We start from the raw sequence: 18,074 nt of genomic DNA, 5'->3' as shown, positions 1-18,074 counted from the left end.
CTGTACCAATGTACCTGCACATGTGATGTGACAATAAAAGTGATTTGATTTGATTGTGAAGGATTAATATGACATGCCTTGTCTGTGTAAAGACACAGAGAGACTACATAATCTGTGTGCGTTTGTGTCAGCGTGGATGGAGCAGAGTGGGTGAAACACACAACGAGCGTTTCTGAAATCCTGGAGACAGCTGACAGACCCCCGTGGAAACATCCAGAGACGCAGGGAGACTAAATGCAGCTCAGTCCTTGCTGAGGATTAACAGGCAGCCCGGCTCAGATTAGACTGGCTTGTATAACGAGGACGTTTAGATGTAAACAAGCTAAACAGAATATTAGAAAGAGTGGGCCACAGGAACCTGCTCCCGTCAGGCTTCTGCTCCCACCAGTTTCCTTCACATGAAATTAAGTGACTGCAGCGTTTAACGTAGCCAAATGTCGTCTGAGACCGAACACACGAATACATCTGTTGTTATATCGCTGGGAGCGGCAGTGAGGCCACGCTGCTCTGTGGCTTCCTTGTTATACAGTAAATGTCCCAAAAGTGTTTCTGGTGGAAGCGTGCACGCTCTCTGACCTGCTGATTTTAGCCTCGCTGTCCAGGTGGCTGCTCACTGCTCACCTGGTTTTTATGTGTTATTTTCAAACATCACGTTCATTGGTTAGTGGATCAAATGTGTTTGGATCTACTTATGGGTGAGAATGATTTATTAGATTAAAAATCTGAGTCCACTAATACAGAATAGAAAGTAGAACATTATTACCATATGAAACATTACTCTGTTCCCCAGCAGAGCCTCACTCGGGCTTACTTTAGGTTTTCACTGTAAAAAGCTTTTTCAGCTGCTGAAGCGCAGATTTATGGACACTTTGGTTCTTCACGGTGTGCAAGTCCATTTCAGGCAGAGGGAAGAATTACCACTTTGTATTTGGATCCAAATATTTTATTATAGAAATCACACAGAAGTCAGCATTTACTGTTATTACACGTACAGCGAGGGTGTTTCTGCAGTGAGACTCCTGGTCAGAGTCATTGTCCTGCTCTGTGCACACATGCATACATAAATAAGTGCACAGCAGCTTTTACTGTAATCCGGCTGCGGTGGAGCAGCAGAGGCTCCTCTCTTGGCATTCACCGCGTGCCTTAATTGACTGATTTTAAATCAAGGTCCACTGTGAACACTGAGGGAGGAAGCCAGGCGTCACAGACAGATGCTGGTGATGACCTTTAGGTTAAACTTTCTGTTCAGGTCCATTTCTCTCTCACACATGCAGGTAACATGTACAGGTCTGTAGTACTCACACAGCTGCCGTGGTTCCTGTGAGACTCACTTTTTTACCTGTAGTGCTTATTTCCCTGCTCACCTTGTTCCTTTCTGTGTCCTTCACAGCAGCTGTGAGCTGGTAACACCTGCCTGCCCAACAAACGCAGTGAACAGCAAAAAAGAGCTTTTTCCTGTCAAGGACACATCAAGCAGGCAGCCATTACACAGCAGAGCCCGGCTGCCAGGCTGGAGATCCGATGGAGCCTCATCAGAATGTAAACAGATGGAGGAGGATCACTCGGAGTGAAGATAGAGATGCTGTTAACAGAAATCTGTTGCTGTTTGTCTTTTATGCTAAACTGTCATTAGTCCTTATTAAATCTGCATAAGTAACGCTATATTCTGTTCACAGTGATGTTACACAAATGTGATTACACAGTAGTGCACTGAATGGCGCACGTATGCCATACAAACACAGCGCTACACACAGCGTCATGAAGCGCACACAGTGACAGGCACACAAAATGTCCCTCTCGGAATGTTACATAAGAGCGCGTTTTGATCAGGATTACACCCGCCGACGTTCAGTGGAGCAGATTATCGCAGCGTGCAGGCCGGACGGTGCAGCGACCGCCTGTATGCTCCAACAAGGCCCACAGCACCGCAATCTGCCAGACAATAAGAGCTCGAAATGTGCGCGGACAGAGAAAGCAGCCTTAGATACACCAACACACATCTCAGTGATCAATAGGCATCATCTGCGCTTCCATTCACAACACAAACACATCAGAAGCCACATCGCTTATAATACCAGGACGGCTGGCTAAATATGCAGAGCCTCGATATCTGCAGTGAAACGCGGAGCCGCGCGTCTCCTTGTCGCATTATCTTCTTCAGAATCCATCCTGGAGCCTCACATCCTCCCTCTGCTGCGCTCCTCTCCAAAGAGAGCAGCACAAAGAATAAATCAGAGGTGAAAGCAGTAAAACCTGCTCCCTGCAGCCAGCCTGTCCTCTCCTCCCCGAGAGAAGTGAGAACGATCTCGGTTAATTGGTCTGAACAGACGACACGGATTAGTTAAAGGAAATCAAAGTGTTTGGACTCATCCTCCTGGACGGGCGGGCGGCGGATTACGCAAAGGACAAGGCAGGGCGGGGTGACGTCACCACACAGACAGATGCACTCCTCTCTCACACACGCGCGCACACACACAGCTGATGCTGCCTCATTATTTGGTTTAAACTCTGATTTAAACGATAAGAATAAATGTGTTGGTTCAAATCTTTATGTGACTGGCTTTACAAATATGAATGAATTTGGGACACTTAGGACTCCTGCAGCTCTCAGCCACAGCCTGGATTCTACATGAAAGACATAAACACTGTTACACAGTACACAAGGAACATGTTGTGATGTCAGAGACCTAAACCCAGTCTGCGTTTTCTATGTTTGAACTTATTGGAAGAAGCAAAAACAATCAAACAAATCAAATATGACAGTTTCGCTGCAGGAAGGCTTTTCTCACAGGCTGTTATCAACCACAAGTCAACCAAATTCTCTCTCAGCTAATTACACAAAGAACACAAAGCCAGGCAGCGTCCACCCGTCACTCAAAGCTGCTAATGCTGGACAACTTTACATGATGGTGGGTCGGTCTCTGTGTCAGTATGTGGGAACACCAGCTGAGGCACAACAATCACCTCTTAACACACTGACTTAATTGTATTTGTGTTGATTTGTAACAGTGTGTGTACATGCGCACTGATGTCTGATGAATCGCTGAAGGAGTTTTTTTAATTAAAAATCAAACTGATGATGTAACCAGGGTCATTTGGCTGGCTGGTTGATCCAGTGAGTTTCAGAGAGGTGGGTCCAGTAAAAACACCACGAGGCCTAAAAGTATACAGGCTGCACGTCACAGTATCTCTGCCTGTGCTGCACTCATGTCGGAGTGCATTAAAAATACTGCTTTAGTTTTGCATCATATTCTGTGTTATAGTAGTACTTTGATTCCAACTGTACCGCTGTGATGTGCTCTGAGGCCTGTTCTGTTGGTTGGACACTTCCATGTGCAGTACTTATATTTCAACTGAATCTCAATCACATCAATCAAACATTGGCTCCTTACACTGATGCTCTGTCATCACACCTTTTACAGTTCAGTTCACCTCAAGGCACGTCATGTTGTCAGGTCGACCCTACAATGATAGGTACAGAGAAAACCCAACAATCATATGACCCCCTATGAGCAGCACTTTGGCGACAGTGGGAAGGAAAAACTCCCTTTTAACAGGAAGAAACCTCCAGCAGAACCAGGCTCAGGGAGGGGCGGGGCCATCTGCTGTGATTGGTTGGGGTGAGAGAAGGAAGACAGGATAAAGACATGCTGTGGAAGAGAGACAGAGGTTAATAACAGATATGATTCAATGCAGAGAGGTCTGTTAACACATAGTGAGTGAAGAAGAAACACCCAGTGCATCATGGGAATCCCCGGCAGCCTACTGCAGCATCACTAAGGGAGGATGCAGGGTCACCTGGTCCAGCACTAACTATCTGCTTTAGCAAAACAATCTACATTTAATATAACAAGTTTAATATAAACATATGGCACTGAAGAGTCAGTAACCTTTTGGGACACCATGTTCCTCCAGAACAGCTTCAGCAGATGCTCCAGGTGTGCTCCAGGTGTTGTGTTGCTCATTTGGTGGTTTGTTTAAAAGAAGTAGCATAGCGATCTTCCAGAGGTGTTCAACAATCAATCCTGAATCTTTTCTGTGTTTTATCTTCTAAGCTTTGAAGGACAGAACAGAAAGAAAGCTGAATAATATTTTTGTCAAGAACAGAAGGATGTTGGACTCTTTTTGTCACGGACCCAGTTCCAGGGATTCGGGGTCCGTGAGCAGTCTGGACTACTATTGTAGTTATTATCATTATTATTGTGGTTATTGTTATTATGGTTGTGTCTGCTGTCCTGTTTTCCGTGTTGGTGTACTGTCAGGTGTTTATGGGTGTGTGCATGTGTGTGAGGGTGCGGTCGTGGCAGGCACTTCTAGGCCTGGTGGGTGTGGCCCTGCCAGCTGACCGGTCCCACCCAGGAATCCACACACACCTGGCGCCGATCAAGCCTCGTCAGAGGAGCTTCAAAACAGTGTGGCTGAGAGCTCCTCGACGCTGGATCGTTGACTGACTTCCCGTCAGTCTTAGTTTATCGTGCAAGGTTAGTGCAAGTCTGCCGTTAGGTTTTGTACTCACGACTGCCTTTTGTATGCGTGTTTCTCAGGAGGAATTGTGGCGACCAAGAGGCAGCACACGGACAGTACACAGGGAACGGAGACAGAGCACGGAGCACGGGATAAAGGAGAAGACACGGAACGGGAGTTGGGATCGCACGGGGGGATTTATTGTTGTTTGGATTGTCACCACTGTAAATAAACGCACTGCCTTCAGCGCCAAGTCCTGCATTTTGGGTCCTCATTTCTCACATCCCCACGGTCTGCCAGCCAGACCGTGACACTTTTTGACCTGACAAACTGTGACTCGTCACTGACACTGTGTAATGATTTCCTTTCATTCTCAAAGGAGATTTGCCAGATCTTGTGAATGAAAATGATTTCCTGTAGGAGGACATTGTGGCAGAAATTGCTTTGGGAACGGAGCTATTCAGACCTCGCAAGTTGGAAGCAATCTTTGAGAGCTGTGATGCTTCATGAACTGAGTGAACTGCTGCAGCACTGGGAGTCGGTCCAGCACCGATGTGATGCAGTGATGGAGTACCACAGTGATCATTTAGAAGTGATGTGGGGCGCTCAGAATCAGGTGGATGGTGTCAACGTTCTGGTCAAACTGAAGCTTGTTTTACGTCACAATCCCAAAACGGCATCGATGACAGCTTTGAGTGTTGGCAGCAGCTTCCTGGAAAGTTCAGTGTGCATCGCTCTCTGATGTGATACATCAGAACACATTCATCAGCTGGAGCGCTGATGTTGGCTGTATGCAGTTCTCTGTCTCCCTCAGTCCTTCTTCATGTTTCATCATTACAAGTGTAAGCAGGTGTAGTGGCTGCATGAATGCATGCATGAAACACAGACTGGTGTCATGGCTTTCTGCTGGGAGAAATGAACATGTTTAATGTTGCACGGTAGTGTGTTCATCTCAAGCACATGTCCTAAACCTGACGCAGCAGCCTTGGTTCATATATTTAACCAAAGACTACGTGAGGAAGCTGGTTTCCTCTTCAAATGAACACGTGTTGTACGGGTAAGAGCGTCGTGTCAGGTGGTGGGATCGTGTAGTTTGACGTCTGGATCACTGGTGTTTTTTTAACAGGTCAAATGAATGGATCATGCTGGCTCTCCCATCAGTGGATGTTAAACATAGCCACACAGTCAGGACAGTCTCTGACTGATCAGAGGCTTTTCCAACCCTTGGATCATATAACAGTCATCTCCGGCACGTGTGTGTTGGTACAGAAGCCCTACTCTTAAACTTAGATGGTGCTGAAACAGCTTGTTTTACACAGACTGCACCGAGGCTTCGACACGATTATTTAGAACTGAGAATCATGCAAAGTTAATCTAGTAGAGCCAAAGAATAAAGTATGGACCCTTCACAGGCTTTTTCACGTTTCCCTGATGTACCTGAGAAATAGAATTAGCAGCGTTTCACACTGATGCATTTACTTTACACAGACGTTTGTCACATCACAGACAGAGCCTTCTTTTTGTCTTTGGTTAATTAGAAAAAAGCAATGCTAACACGATGTGCTTGGATCCGTGTCAGGCTTCAGAAATGTGAGCAGTGTCACAAAAACAAACCTTCCCCTCCTAAATATCTCAGTCATTACCCAAAGTTTGACAAAATTTCTGTTTCTTCTTCTTTTCTCGGTTTGGACATTATTGCATATTTGTATAAAATAATTCTGTTGTATAACACGTTGCATCAAACTCAGAGATGTGATCTTTTTTATCATTTATCTAAAATACTGACATATAGCCCCTTCTCAGTTCAATTATCTTCATTGTTGCCTGGCTGGTTGGTAATGCCGCATTCAGCCAACAAATCTGCATGAAACTGTTAGTTTGCTCGTGTCCATGTTGGTGCATCAGTAACTACAGCAGAGGCTGTCGCTTCTCACGCAGGGCCAACATGACCGAGCAGACAGAGCATGTAAGCAGACAGCAGGTGGCAGTCTTTCACTGGAGACCAACCTATGATCACCAAGGGCTGATAAAAATCTGTCTTTTCACGTGATAATAATCACATACGTAGCGTATTGTCTCCACATCAGTATCGTCAGTGCTTCACCTTGATGGAGGCGTCCTCGGCTACGAAGCTGCTCACCTGTCCCTCCAACCTTCCTCCAGGTAATCTGATGTCTAATTGGCTAACTGGAGCAGATTAAGCTAAGACCAGGAATAGGACTGCGCGTACACACACACACACACACACACACACACACACACACACACACACACACACACACACACACACACACACGTCTGCATGTGGCTTTCCGTTAGACAGTAAGGTCAGTGTAGCATTACAAACATAAAGCCATAAGAAGGAAACGCTCTCCTCTCATCTTCCTCACGTTATTAATTCTGTTCAGGGCGCCTCAGCCGGCTCATAGCTAAACTCCAATGTTACAAGTTCTTGGAAAAAGTAACACTGTGGTGGAAATATTTCTGTGGGAATGAAATGAGTCACGTGGAGAAACAAATCTGTTCCAAACAAGCGCGTCCAACAAAGAAACGAGTCCTCAGCGTCTTCATTAGGACACGTTTGCTTATTGACACCCATACTTGTTTCTTTTGGACGGACTTGAAGACCTTGTTCATACCAGTTTGGACACACCTGCGGCGCAGCTGGGTGAGCAGGAGTCCCGGTGTCCCTCTCTCACTTTCCTGTCAGTTTTCACTGCATCTGTCTAATAAAGACAAAAATATATTTTAAAAAAAGAACAGAAAGTTTGGATGCAGCTTCTCATTTGATCGTTTTTCTTTATTTTCATAAGTATTTACACTGTAGCAGACATCACAATGTGGAATTAAACCAAAAAGTCTGAAAACATGTTTTATATGTGAGATTCTTCGAAGCTTTGCTGTCCCGTTCTTGTCCCAGCACAGAAACAGAGACACGTGGGAAAAGTGACATCTCGTTAAAATGAGTCTGTGTGAGGCTCATCCAACAGTAATGCAGTCTAATGGTGTGGAGGTCTTCCAGTCAGTGGTGACAGGCCCACTAACAGCTGTGACAGCACCGTGTGGGGTACGGAGCCCCTTTAGAAATCAATGCATGTAAACTGTAGGGCGACCCTTGTATCTGTAGCCATTCTAAACATTTCTGTTTAATAAAACTAAGTGATGCAAGTGCAGACTTAGCTAGCGGCCTGTGGAAGTCACAGTTCAGTCAGGCAGCTCAGACATTTGGCACTCAGGACTTTCCACCTTTGGGTGATGGGAACACACCACAGTGCAGTCCTCCATGCAGACCCAACCCAGCTCATCATAGCACAAACACGCAACGTGTGCAAGAGGGAGGCCACTCAGACACGGGAGGGAAATGCCACCAGCATAAATGACTTTGTGGTGTTACTTTTGTAACGTTCACGCTGATCGTCAAATACAAATAAGCAAACGGTGCATTTTGTAGCAGCCTTGAAATATATAAATATATATAAATGTATATAAATATATATCCCGTTTCTGTTACTGGGAAAGGGGGATTTCTGTTTAAATCCAGCTCCAGCAGGCTTCGGCAGCGCGGCCGGTGATGTGTGCGTGCGCGCGTTTATGTGACCATTGACTGAGCATGTGCGAGGCAGCAGAGAGATTATCGCTGCCACGACTCTGGGCTGCCCTGTATATCTTCTACTTGCTGGAATATTCGTTGTAGTTCAGGCATGGAGGAGCGGAAACCTCTCGGTTCAGGCCGTGGAGCGGAGCGGAGCGACTCGGTTTGGGGGGACTTTGGAGACTTTACGCATGCTCCTCGTCAGCTGCGGGCGGGGAGACTTTAAAGTTGGACGCTTTTCATTTACAGTAGTGACGGAGGTGAAATGATATTCTGTAGTGAACTCTTGGTATTTTTGGAACATCTGAAGTGGTCTCACAACAGATAACCAAGAAGAGGACAAAGTCACTGTGACGCGACCATTCCCACTGTAACAAATGGCAGATGGATATGAGCAGGCCAGCGCATCAGAGTTTATTAAGGGTAAGTTTAACATCAGTCCTGGGATGTAATACTGCGTAATGGTTTCTATAAGAAACTACAGCCTGCAATATTTCCATGCGCGTGACTGAGAGCGCGCGTGGACATAAATACACAGGACTGAACTGCTCGTTCACTTTGGCTCATTAAACAAAGCTAAACCAGCGTGATTCAGTGTGAGTTACACTGACCACGATAGTCTCCATCAGGGGGACACTAACGAAACAAGAGACGAGGACATTTCTGATTATTTTGTAGGTTCTTCATCAGCATTGTTGTGGATCAATAACTCTTGACAGGACTGTGGGGCAGCTGGTCGGCCTTTGGCCTGGAGGATGCTGGATCGTTTTCAGCGGTGTCTGCTATAATTAACATGATATAAACTGTAATAGCTGTGCATTAAGACGGTAACAAGAATCCTGGTAAAGTGAGTCCGTGCAGGTCCAGATCAGCTTCACAGCCTTTACACAGCGGCTCGTTTCCAGGAATAAGTTTTCTCTTTTCAGCTATCACTGCAGAACTTGCTTTCCAGGTTTACTGAAGCAGCCTAATTACTCATGAGTACATGTAGAACTATATGTAGCTGAAAGGTTGAAACTTACAGGCTAACAGTTGGGGCAGGTTGTAGCCCAGTGTCCCACAGCTCACTCACTCATAGAGTCAAATATTACAGTTTAGTTAAAGTTTATAAAGCCATTGTTCCCTGATCTGGTAAAAAGAAGCATTTCAGTAGTGCGAGGATTAAGTTTGGCTAAATCAGGTTAAGTAAGCAGCACCAGTGTGTCACGTAAGGGCAGGAGATTTGGGTCCTGCCTCGGTTTCAGCAGCAGTTAATGAGGGGAACTGATCCTGTGCTGTAACCGAGACACCAAAAATACCTGGATGCAGTCAGCAGCTCGGTGTGATCGGGACAAGAGAGCGTTATCGCCCTGTATCCTTGACCTGAAGCCAGGACTGTGTGTGAGGCTGAATGTAACCTGTGTGTGTGTGTGTGTGTGTGTGTGTGTGTGTGTGTGTGTGTGTGTGTGTGTGTGTGTGTGTGTGTGTGTGTGTGTGTGTGTGTGTGCTGTACACCACAGACCGCCTGTACTTTGCCACTCTGCGGGTCAAACCTAAGAATACAGCCAACACACACTTCTTCAGCACGGATGAGGAGCTCATATATGAAAGGTAAGCTGCAGCCGTAATCTAGTCTGATCCCCAATCATGACGTGTCAACAGTCTGCTCCTGCTCCCTGTCAGCACACGCTCCTACAGATCCTTTCTTTCTGATGCCTCTTTCGTAACAGATTAACTTTGTTTGCCTCCGTTTTTGTTGTTTCGTGTCCTTTAGAAACTCCTTTGATCTCATTAATATCCCACCTGTTCATTTCAGAGAGACACGCCTTTTGACAGTCATGGTCCTGTCCTTCCTTGACTTCTCATTACTGGTCTCTGATTACCGTTATACTGTTAGAAGATGTCCACGGCTCCACCCGGAGGGATGGTGTCCTGGTTCAAACTATGGTTTTCTGGTTGGAGTTTACACGTTTTCTCTGCTTCAGTCCAAAGACATGCACGTTCATTCATGTTAGGTTAACTGGTCATTTAGTTTAGTCCAGTTTTATTTGTGTAACATCAGTTACATCCAGGCCCTTTGTAGGTAAACAACCTACAACATTAGAGAGAAAACTCTAATTGGACAATTCCCAGTGAGCAGGGCCGGGAACAGTGGGACGGTAAAACTTCTAATAGGTGGGGAGACCCTGAAAGGACTTCTTACAGTGTCGCCGCCTGGATGTGAGCAGGAAGCTGCTTCCTCTCAGGACAGCTGCTCTGGCCACCTCGAAGACTATCAGAACCTGGCCTGATGAAGCCTTACAGCAGCTGCAGGACTGTCTCCACACCACCAGGACATTTCTGAACATCCAGACCTGGAGGTGTCACCTGGTCTATCCCAACCACAAGCCCTGGATGACCGGGGACCTCCACCGGCTGCCTTCAGAGTGAGTGACGGTGCAGCGAGGCCTCTGAAAGGCCAAATGACACTACAGGTGGAAGATCACCTGGACAGCAACAACAGCAGGCAGGTGTGTCAGGAGGGCAGCACATCACCAAGTACAGGAGCAGTCAGAGCTGCCCCAGGTGATGCTTCACTAGCAGAGCAGTTGAATCACTCCTTGTTTTGAAGTGCAGTCACCAGAGGCTCGTATCAATGAGTCCATCCTCACTGTGGAGGAGTGTGACATGAGACGCACGCCGTCAACCCTCCAACAGTAACAGCTCATACGTCAGTGAAGAAGACATGAAGTCCACATCCTTGTGGAGAACTTCATCCAACCCTGTGTCGTCATGTTGATACATGTGCACTGTTTTTCCCATGAAAATGTCTGTTGATGTATCACCAGCGTGACTGATGTCATAAACCCCTGTGAACCATCTGGTCCCGGCCTGTGGTCATAACCCCTGACTGAGCACGCACGAGTTCTGGTTCCTTAAACGATCTGCATCTATTTTAGGATATAAAATTGTTTTAATTACACACCGATGAGAGACAGATCAGAGGTGAAACAGCCTTGGAAAAATGTTCCATCTGTGCGTTTATATGTGCACCTTCACACTGTGGAGCTACAGGCCATCCCAGTACACAGGGCTGGGTGGAAACTGGTTTCCAGCATTTCCTGACCTCTCAGGACTTTTAAGGAACTCTAAGATCTTAAAGCTCAATTCAGATTTTTGGATCAAATCAGATGTTTTTGTCTGCTCGTTCACTCTACAAATAAAATGTGGCAGCAAACGCGCTCTAGTGTGAACGCTCAAAGCGGCCGCATACGCAAAAGCAGACGTCACACACAACGCGCTCTGTTTAGACCCAGAGCAACAGGATGTTTGACTGATGGCCTTAATATAAAGACTTTGGACTTCACGTTTCCCAGTTTTTGCTTTAAGTTATTTACATAATAATGTAAATAACCTAATAATGATCCTTATTGCTGTTTTAGAGGAGCGGAGCTTCAAAGGATCAGAATCTGCAGATTATACAGGACAAATAAAATGTTCACGTTTCTCCAACGTTGTCTTCCCAACAGTTTCACTGGACGGACAGGAAGTGTTCACCATGTTTTCTCCGGAGCTGATAATCGGCGTCTGTCTTGTGTCAGTGACGTAAAAGACGGATTTAATGCGACGTGACCATCAAACAGCAGTCGCTTTCTAAAACATCGGATATGTATCGGATTCAGCACCACATACCAAAGTGACCCAGGTTGGATTTGAAAATATCGGATTTGTGCCGTTCACACTGTCACACCATGATCGGATAGATGGTCGCATAGGGTCAAAAAATTGGATTTGATGCGCTTTCGCCTGCAGTGTGAACGTAGCCAAAGTTCCTGATGCTCAACTCTGAGCATCAGTATCATGGGATATATCACAGTGTCAGAGTGTCTGTCACAGAGCGGGTGTTTGAGCTGTGATTAACCGGGTAGGTGGTCCATGGGTAAACCTGAGATGGCTTTTGTCACGGCGAGTGGAGGAAATAAAGGAGGATCCAATTGCAGGCAGTCGTGAAGGTGGTTTATGGAACACAGAGCACAGGGAAAAAATGGCAAACGAAGATTAAACTAAACTATACTGGGAATAACTAAACTATACTGGGAATAACTAAACTACTAAACACAAAGCAGAAGACGAACATGAAGGAGGGGGGGCAGGACACACGGGTGAAACATGGCAGATACACAGACGGACCAGCAACGACAGAAGACACGACTTAAATGCACTCAGAGAAACACGGGGAGATTACACACAGGTGGAAGTAATTAACGAGAGGAGACAAGGGAGGCAACACAAGAGATCACTACACAAAGACGCAGACTGGACACACATCAAACCCACAGCAAACATGGGAACACAAAACCTGAGAGCAAAATTAATGTAATTGCAAGGAGGTATTTCTGTAGTCTATTGATACTAGATAGTGGAAAAGGGGTGGGATTAAATATGCTTCTTCCTGCTCCTTTTTGAACATGAACGTTATTTGGAGTTGTGGTTGCTCGTTTTCCTTTTGTTTGCTTTGTTCATTTGTCTCTTTTAATTCTATTTTTTTTTATACTTTTTCAACATGTTCAAAATAAAGATTCAATCAATCAATCAAAACCAGAACCACAGAAACAATAAATAATAATAATCAACAAAGCACCAGAGAAGAAAAACGATCATTCAAAAACAAACCAAAGCAAGAGAAGTCAAAATGCTGCGTCGACCCCGACGTGACAGCTTTCAGTGCTTGACAATCTTTGAAATCCTCTTCCTGTCATTCGTGCTGTTGGCCGACTTACTGAATATGATGATGAGTAATCTGGTATCAGGCTGTGGTGTTAGGGACAAAGACGGACTTGCAGCCCTGCTCGTCTGTCACGTTCCAGCCTTGGTAATCGTTTTCTTTTCTGCAGCAGACAAACAGGATTTGAGTTGGTTTCATTGAGTGAAACAAAGCTGTGAGCTTCCTCTGACTCCATGTCTGCATTGTGTGGGTGGAAACATCCAGATAAAGGTCCCGAGGTTTTCTAACGGAGCATTTTATTATGACCAGATGAACAATGTCACTGTTCCTGATCAGTTCCTGGTCAAACTTTGATCTACAGTTTGTGCCACATTATTCTCCGATTACCGAAAAGACTCTATCAAGAAGATTATCATCATAAACATTAGGAAATATTGGCTGAAACTTTAAACCTTGACATCTCCAGCAGGCCACAGCCAGGCTCCACCATCAGCCAGCAGGCCACATCCAGCAGGCCTAGCCAGGCGCCATCATCAGAAATTCCGCTTCCGGGTCCCTCGTGGTGGCCGCCTCGTGCTCTCGCTTCAGTATGCCACCCAAGAAAGGCCCAACACCAGAGGAGGTTGAGGACATTAAAACCTCCCTCGGAGCGCTGTGCGGAGACGTGGCCGCAGTCAGGGCACAGCAGGAGCTGCTTCTGGGGCTTCTGGAGGAGGTAAAACAGCTACGCCTCCAAAATGCCGAGAAGGACAGACGGATCATGGATCTCGAGCGGCGGGTGGATGAGCTGGAGCAGTACACCCGTACGAATGACGTGGTCATCAGCGGTATTAAAATCAAGCCGCGCTCGTACGCGCGCGCGGTGGCCGGGAACGTCGGGGAGCCCAGCGACGAGGAGACCCGCTCGGTAGAGCAACAGGTGGCGTCCTTCCTCCAAAGCAAGGGGATAGAGATGGACCTGGAGCACATAGAAGCATGTCACTCACTGCCCAGGAGGAGTGACAGACTGCCGGCCGTCGTTATGAGATTTGTCAATCGGAAGAACAAGGTCGCACTGCTGAAACAAGGACGCAAACTGAAAGGCACGGACGTTTTCATTAATGAGCATCTGACACGAAAAAACGCAGACATCGCGAGGAAGGCAAGGCAACTGAAGAAGAACGGTAAAATACAACATACATGGGTAACAAACTGTAAGATTTTCATTAAGCTAAACGGGACACCAGAAGAGGCAAAAGTACTGATAGTGAGGAACATGGAGGATCTGGACAAGTATAACTGACACCAATGTATCAATTACACCAGGAAATGACATGGACACGTTGAAATTAGTTCTTCAACAGAAAGTAATTGATCTAGATTGTGAATATAAGGAGCATAATATAATAGATCCAGAAATAGATTCTGAAAGTAACTTTCTCTCTTCTTTTGTTAAAAATTGTAATTATTTCACTCAGGAACAATATGAAAAAGAAATTAACCTAGACGGGAAGCTCTCATTAATTCACTTTAACAGCAGAAGTATGTACTCTAATTTTGATTTCATTAAGGACTATTTGCAACAATTTTCTCGCCCCTTTAGTATTATAGCCATCACTGAAACTTGGTTCAATGTTGATAAAGGAATAGATTTTTGTTTGAATGGATATGATTTAAAATACATGAATAGATTAAATAAGGCGGGCGGCGGGGTTGCTATATATGTTCATAACTCTATAAAATATAATGTTGTAACAACTATGTCTATGGCTATTGATGGAATTTTGGAATGTTTGACTATTGAGATCATGAATGAAAAAAAGAGAAATGTTATAATAAGTTGTATATATCGGACACCCAGTTCAAGTATTGACACTTTTAATGAATGGATAGAAAAAACGTTTGCTTCGGTGAACCAAAAATTACTATTTATCTGTGGTGACTTTAATATTGATTTGCTAAATCCAACAAGGTTAAAAGCCATTGATGACTTTACTGACACGATGTACAGCTTATCACTATATCCAACAATAACAAAGCCAAGCAGAATAACATCACATAGCGCCACTATTATTGACAACATTTTTACTAATGTCATGGATTTCCAAATTAATAGTGGTCTGCTTGTCTGTGATATAACTGACCACTTACCAGTTTTTACTTTGTGTGACTGTGATTTAAAAAAAATAGATACCAAGATCATGATAGCAAAGCGAACAATAAATGAAGAAGCAATTCATGCCTTCAATTTCGATTTAGCACAACAAGATTGGAGTTCGGTGTATGAAGAGTCAGATGTGGACAAGGCTTATGATAATTTCCTAGATATTTTTACTATGTGGTACAATAAACATTGTCCTGTAAACGAACACATGACAAAGAAAAAAAAGATAAAAAGTCCTTGGCTCACAAAAGGAATTATTAATGCTTGCAAAAAGAAAAACAATCTGTATAAACAGTTTATCAAAGTAAAAACAAAAGAAGTGGAACAAAGATATAAAGCATATAGAAATAAATTGACTGATATTATAAGAACGAGCAAACAACTTTATTATAGAAGAAGATTATATGAAAATAAAAACAATATAAAAGGAACTTGGGATGTGTTAAACAACTTAATTAAACAAGGATCTTCTAGAACATCATATCCTGAATATTTTACTGATGCAAATGGTGAAAATCACAACATGAGTAATATTGTCGATGGGTTCAATAAATTCTTCATAAATGTTGGCCCTGAACTAGCAGCGGACATCCCGTGTCATAAAAATGAAAATATCAGTAATATAAAATCAAATCCCTTTTCACTGTTCCTCTCAGCTACAAATGAGCAAGAAGTAATAAATATCACATTAAAATGTAAAAGTAAGTCTTCAATGGATTATCATGACATAAATATGTCTGTAGTTAAACAGGTTATTCTGAATATTGCTAGTCCCTTAACATATATCTGTAATTTATCATTTCAGTCCGGTTGTTTTCCAAAAAAAATGAAAATTGCGAAAGTAATACCACTATACAAAAGTAATGACAAACACAGTTTTACCAATTATAGGCCTATTTCTCTACTGCCTCAATCCTCAAAAATTCTAGAAAAACTTTTTAATTCAAGATTAGAAAAATTCCTTGAAAAACATCAAATAATAAATGTTGGTCAGTATGGTTTCAGAACGCAAAGAACCACCTCAATGGTGATAATTGAGGCAGTAGAAGAAATTACTGATGCACTGGATAAAAATAAATATGCAGTTGGTATTTTTGTTGACCTCAAAAAGGCCTTCGACACAATCAATCACTCAATTTTACTGGATAAATTGGAAAGATATGGTATTCGAGGGAAAGCTGGTAACTGGTTAAAAAGTTACCTAACAGGTCGGGAACAATATGTTAGCATAGGGCATTACCATTCAGAGAAACTTGGTATTACATGTGGTGTTCCCCAAGGGTCAGTGTTGGGACCAAAACTTTTCAATGTATACATAAATGATATTTTTGATGTTTCTCAAGTACTTAAACTCATACTGTTCGCAGATGACACCAACATATTTTTCAGTAGCGATGATTATACTGATCTTGTAATGACCGTAAACAGGGAGATAAAATTAATAAAAAAATGGATGGACATAAATAAATTATCATTAAATATAAATAAAACTAAAGCAATGTTTTTTGGTAATTTAAAATATAATGTAGAATTACCAATTATCATTGAAGGTGTACCAATTGATAATGTGAGTGAAAACAAATTTTTGGGAGTTATAATTGATAACAAAATTTCATGGAAACCCCACGTCAGACACATAAAAACCAAAATTTCCAGAAGCCTCGCAGTTTTGAACAAAGTGAAGCAATTCCTTGATAAAGATGCACTTCGTACTCTGTACTGTACCCTGGTTCTTCCATATCTTACATATTGTGTGGAAGTGTGGGGAAACACATATAAAAATACAACTAATCCATTAGTCACAGTACAGAAACGAGCACTGCGTATTATTCACAAGGCTGGTTATCTAGATCATACTCACAAATTCTTTCTTCAGGCAAAGTTACTTAAATTCCAGGATCTGGTTAATTACAATACATCCATAATTTTGTATAAAGCTTTTACTAAACTTTTACCGGCAAATTTACAAACTAGATTTGAAATTCGAGAAAAGGTTTATAATGTGAGAGGCTTTGGAGAATTCAAATTACCCAGAACTCGAACAACCCGTAAAGGCTTTTGTGTGTCTGTATGTGGTGTGAAAATCTGGAACAGTCTGAGTTTACAATTGAAACAATGCAAAAATATTCATAGATTTAAATTTCTCTACAAACAGTTGGTCTGGTCACAGTATACTCAATGATGCTTTTAGTGTGCTCTGTAATGTCTGTCCTCTTACCATTGCTGGTATGGATTCCAAAATAAAAAATAAAAAATAAAGTGTGCGTATGTATGTACATATATGTACTTGTGTGTGTAGATATATATGTATGTATATGTATGTGTGTTTGTTACTTGTAGTTATTACTGCCTGTTACCTGTGGTAATGCAATTTATAATTTATATATTCTGTATTCAGTTATGAAGGCTCTAATTGTTGGTTGCGAGCTGCCGCTTAGATGCTTGTATCTGCCCGGGGCTGTTGATGGGTCTGTATGCAATGATGGGCGTAGCTGCGGGAAGTTTATTGTTTTTTTTTGTTGATGAGTGAGTATAGGGGTGGGATTTAATAAGTTTTCTTCGTCCCACTCCTTTTTCAGGCAAGTTTTGTTTTTTGTTTTGTGTATTTTATGTTCAATATAGGTATTTGTTGTGCCTGAAAATGAATAAATAAATGAATGAAATGAATGAATGAAACTGTCTTCACCTGTCAGTGGGTTTAGTTTTGTGTGTTGTTGTGTTGTAATTGTTGAGAGCTCCTCCATCTCTCTCACTGTGTGTTGCAGTTTCTATGCAGACTTTGGGCCCCTCAACCTGGCCATGCTGTACAGATACTGCTGGAAACTCAACAAGAAGCTGAAGGTAATGAAGGTCTTCAGACTCAGGGCTTTGTTTGCTGTACAGACATCGTTTAGAAAACGCGTTACGCTCTTATTTTGAAAGGTCTTTGCTCTGATGGTGTGTGTGCACTCCTCTGACAGTAGACGCTTATTTTAAATGTATTAATGCACATGTGCTGTTTTCACTGATTATTGATTATCATTATTGGTTTGTAGTCTTTCACAATGTCTAGAAAGAGCCTGGTTCACTACACCAGCTACGACCAGAAGAAGAGAGCCAATGCTGCTGTTCTGATTGGTGCCTATGCTGTAAATATCCTTTCATTCGTCCATCACATCATCTGATTGCCCGTCTGTCTGTGCATTATGAGT

At 43.3% G+C, this 18,074-nt stretch overlaps 1 protein-coding gene across 5 annotated transcripts in view; it reads left to right on the top strand.

The window, feature by feature from the left end:
* The first annotated feature begins 8,075 nt into the window (after positions 1–8,075).
* LOC146554373 (dual specificity protein phosphatase CDC14AB-like) overlaps positions 8,076–18,074 on the top strand; it is a 25,561-nt gene continuing 15,562 nt past the window's right edge. For 2 of the 5 annotated variants that reach the window (XM_085253427.1, XM_085253424.1), the window contains exons 1-4: positions 8,077–8,479; positions 9,556–9,646; positions 17,649–17,724; positions 17,919–18,011. In XM_085253427.1, the coding sequence (XP_085109553.1) occupies positions 8,434–8,479; positions 9,556–9,646; positions 17,649–17,724; positions 17,919–18,011 (306 nt within the window). In that variant the 5' untranslated portion in view covers positions 8,077–8,433. Of the gene's footprint in view, positions 8,480–9,555; positions 9,647–17,648; positions 17,725–17,918; positions 18,012–18,074 lie in introns of all 5 variants that reach the window. The other 3 variants (XM_085253426.1, XM_085253425.1, XM_085253429.1) reach the window with 3 other exon arrangements.

Source organism: Mchenga conophoros, linkage group LG18 (assembly GCF_057382185.1).
Source record: "Mchenga conophoros isolate Kocher_MC1m ecotype Shallow Benthic linkage group LG18, M_conophoros_male_GT1.1, whole genome shotgun sequence".
NCBI lineage: Eukaryota > Metazoa > Chordata > Actinopteri > Cichliformes > Cichlidae > Mchenga > Mchenga conophoros.
This window is presented reverse-complemented; position numbering and strand designations above follow the sequence as displayed.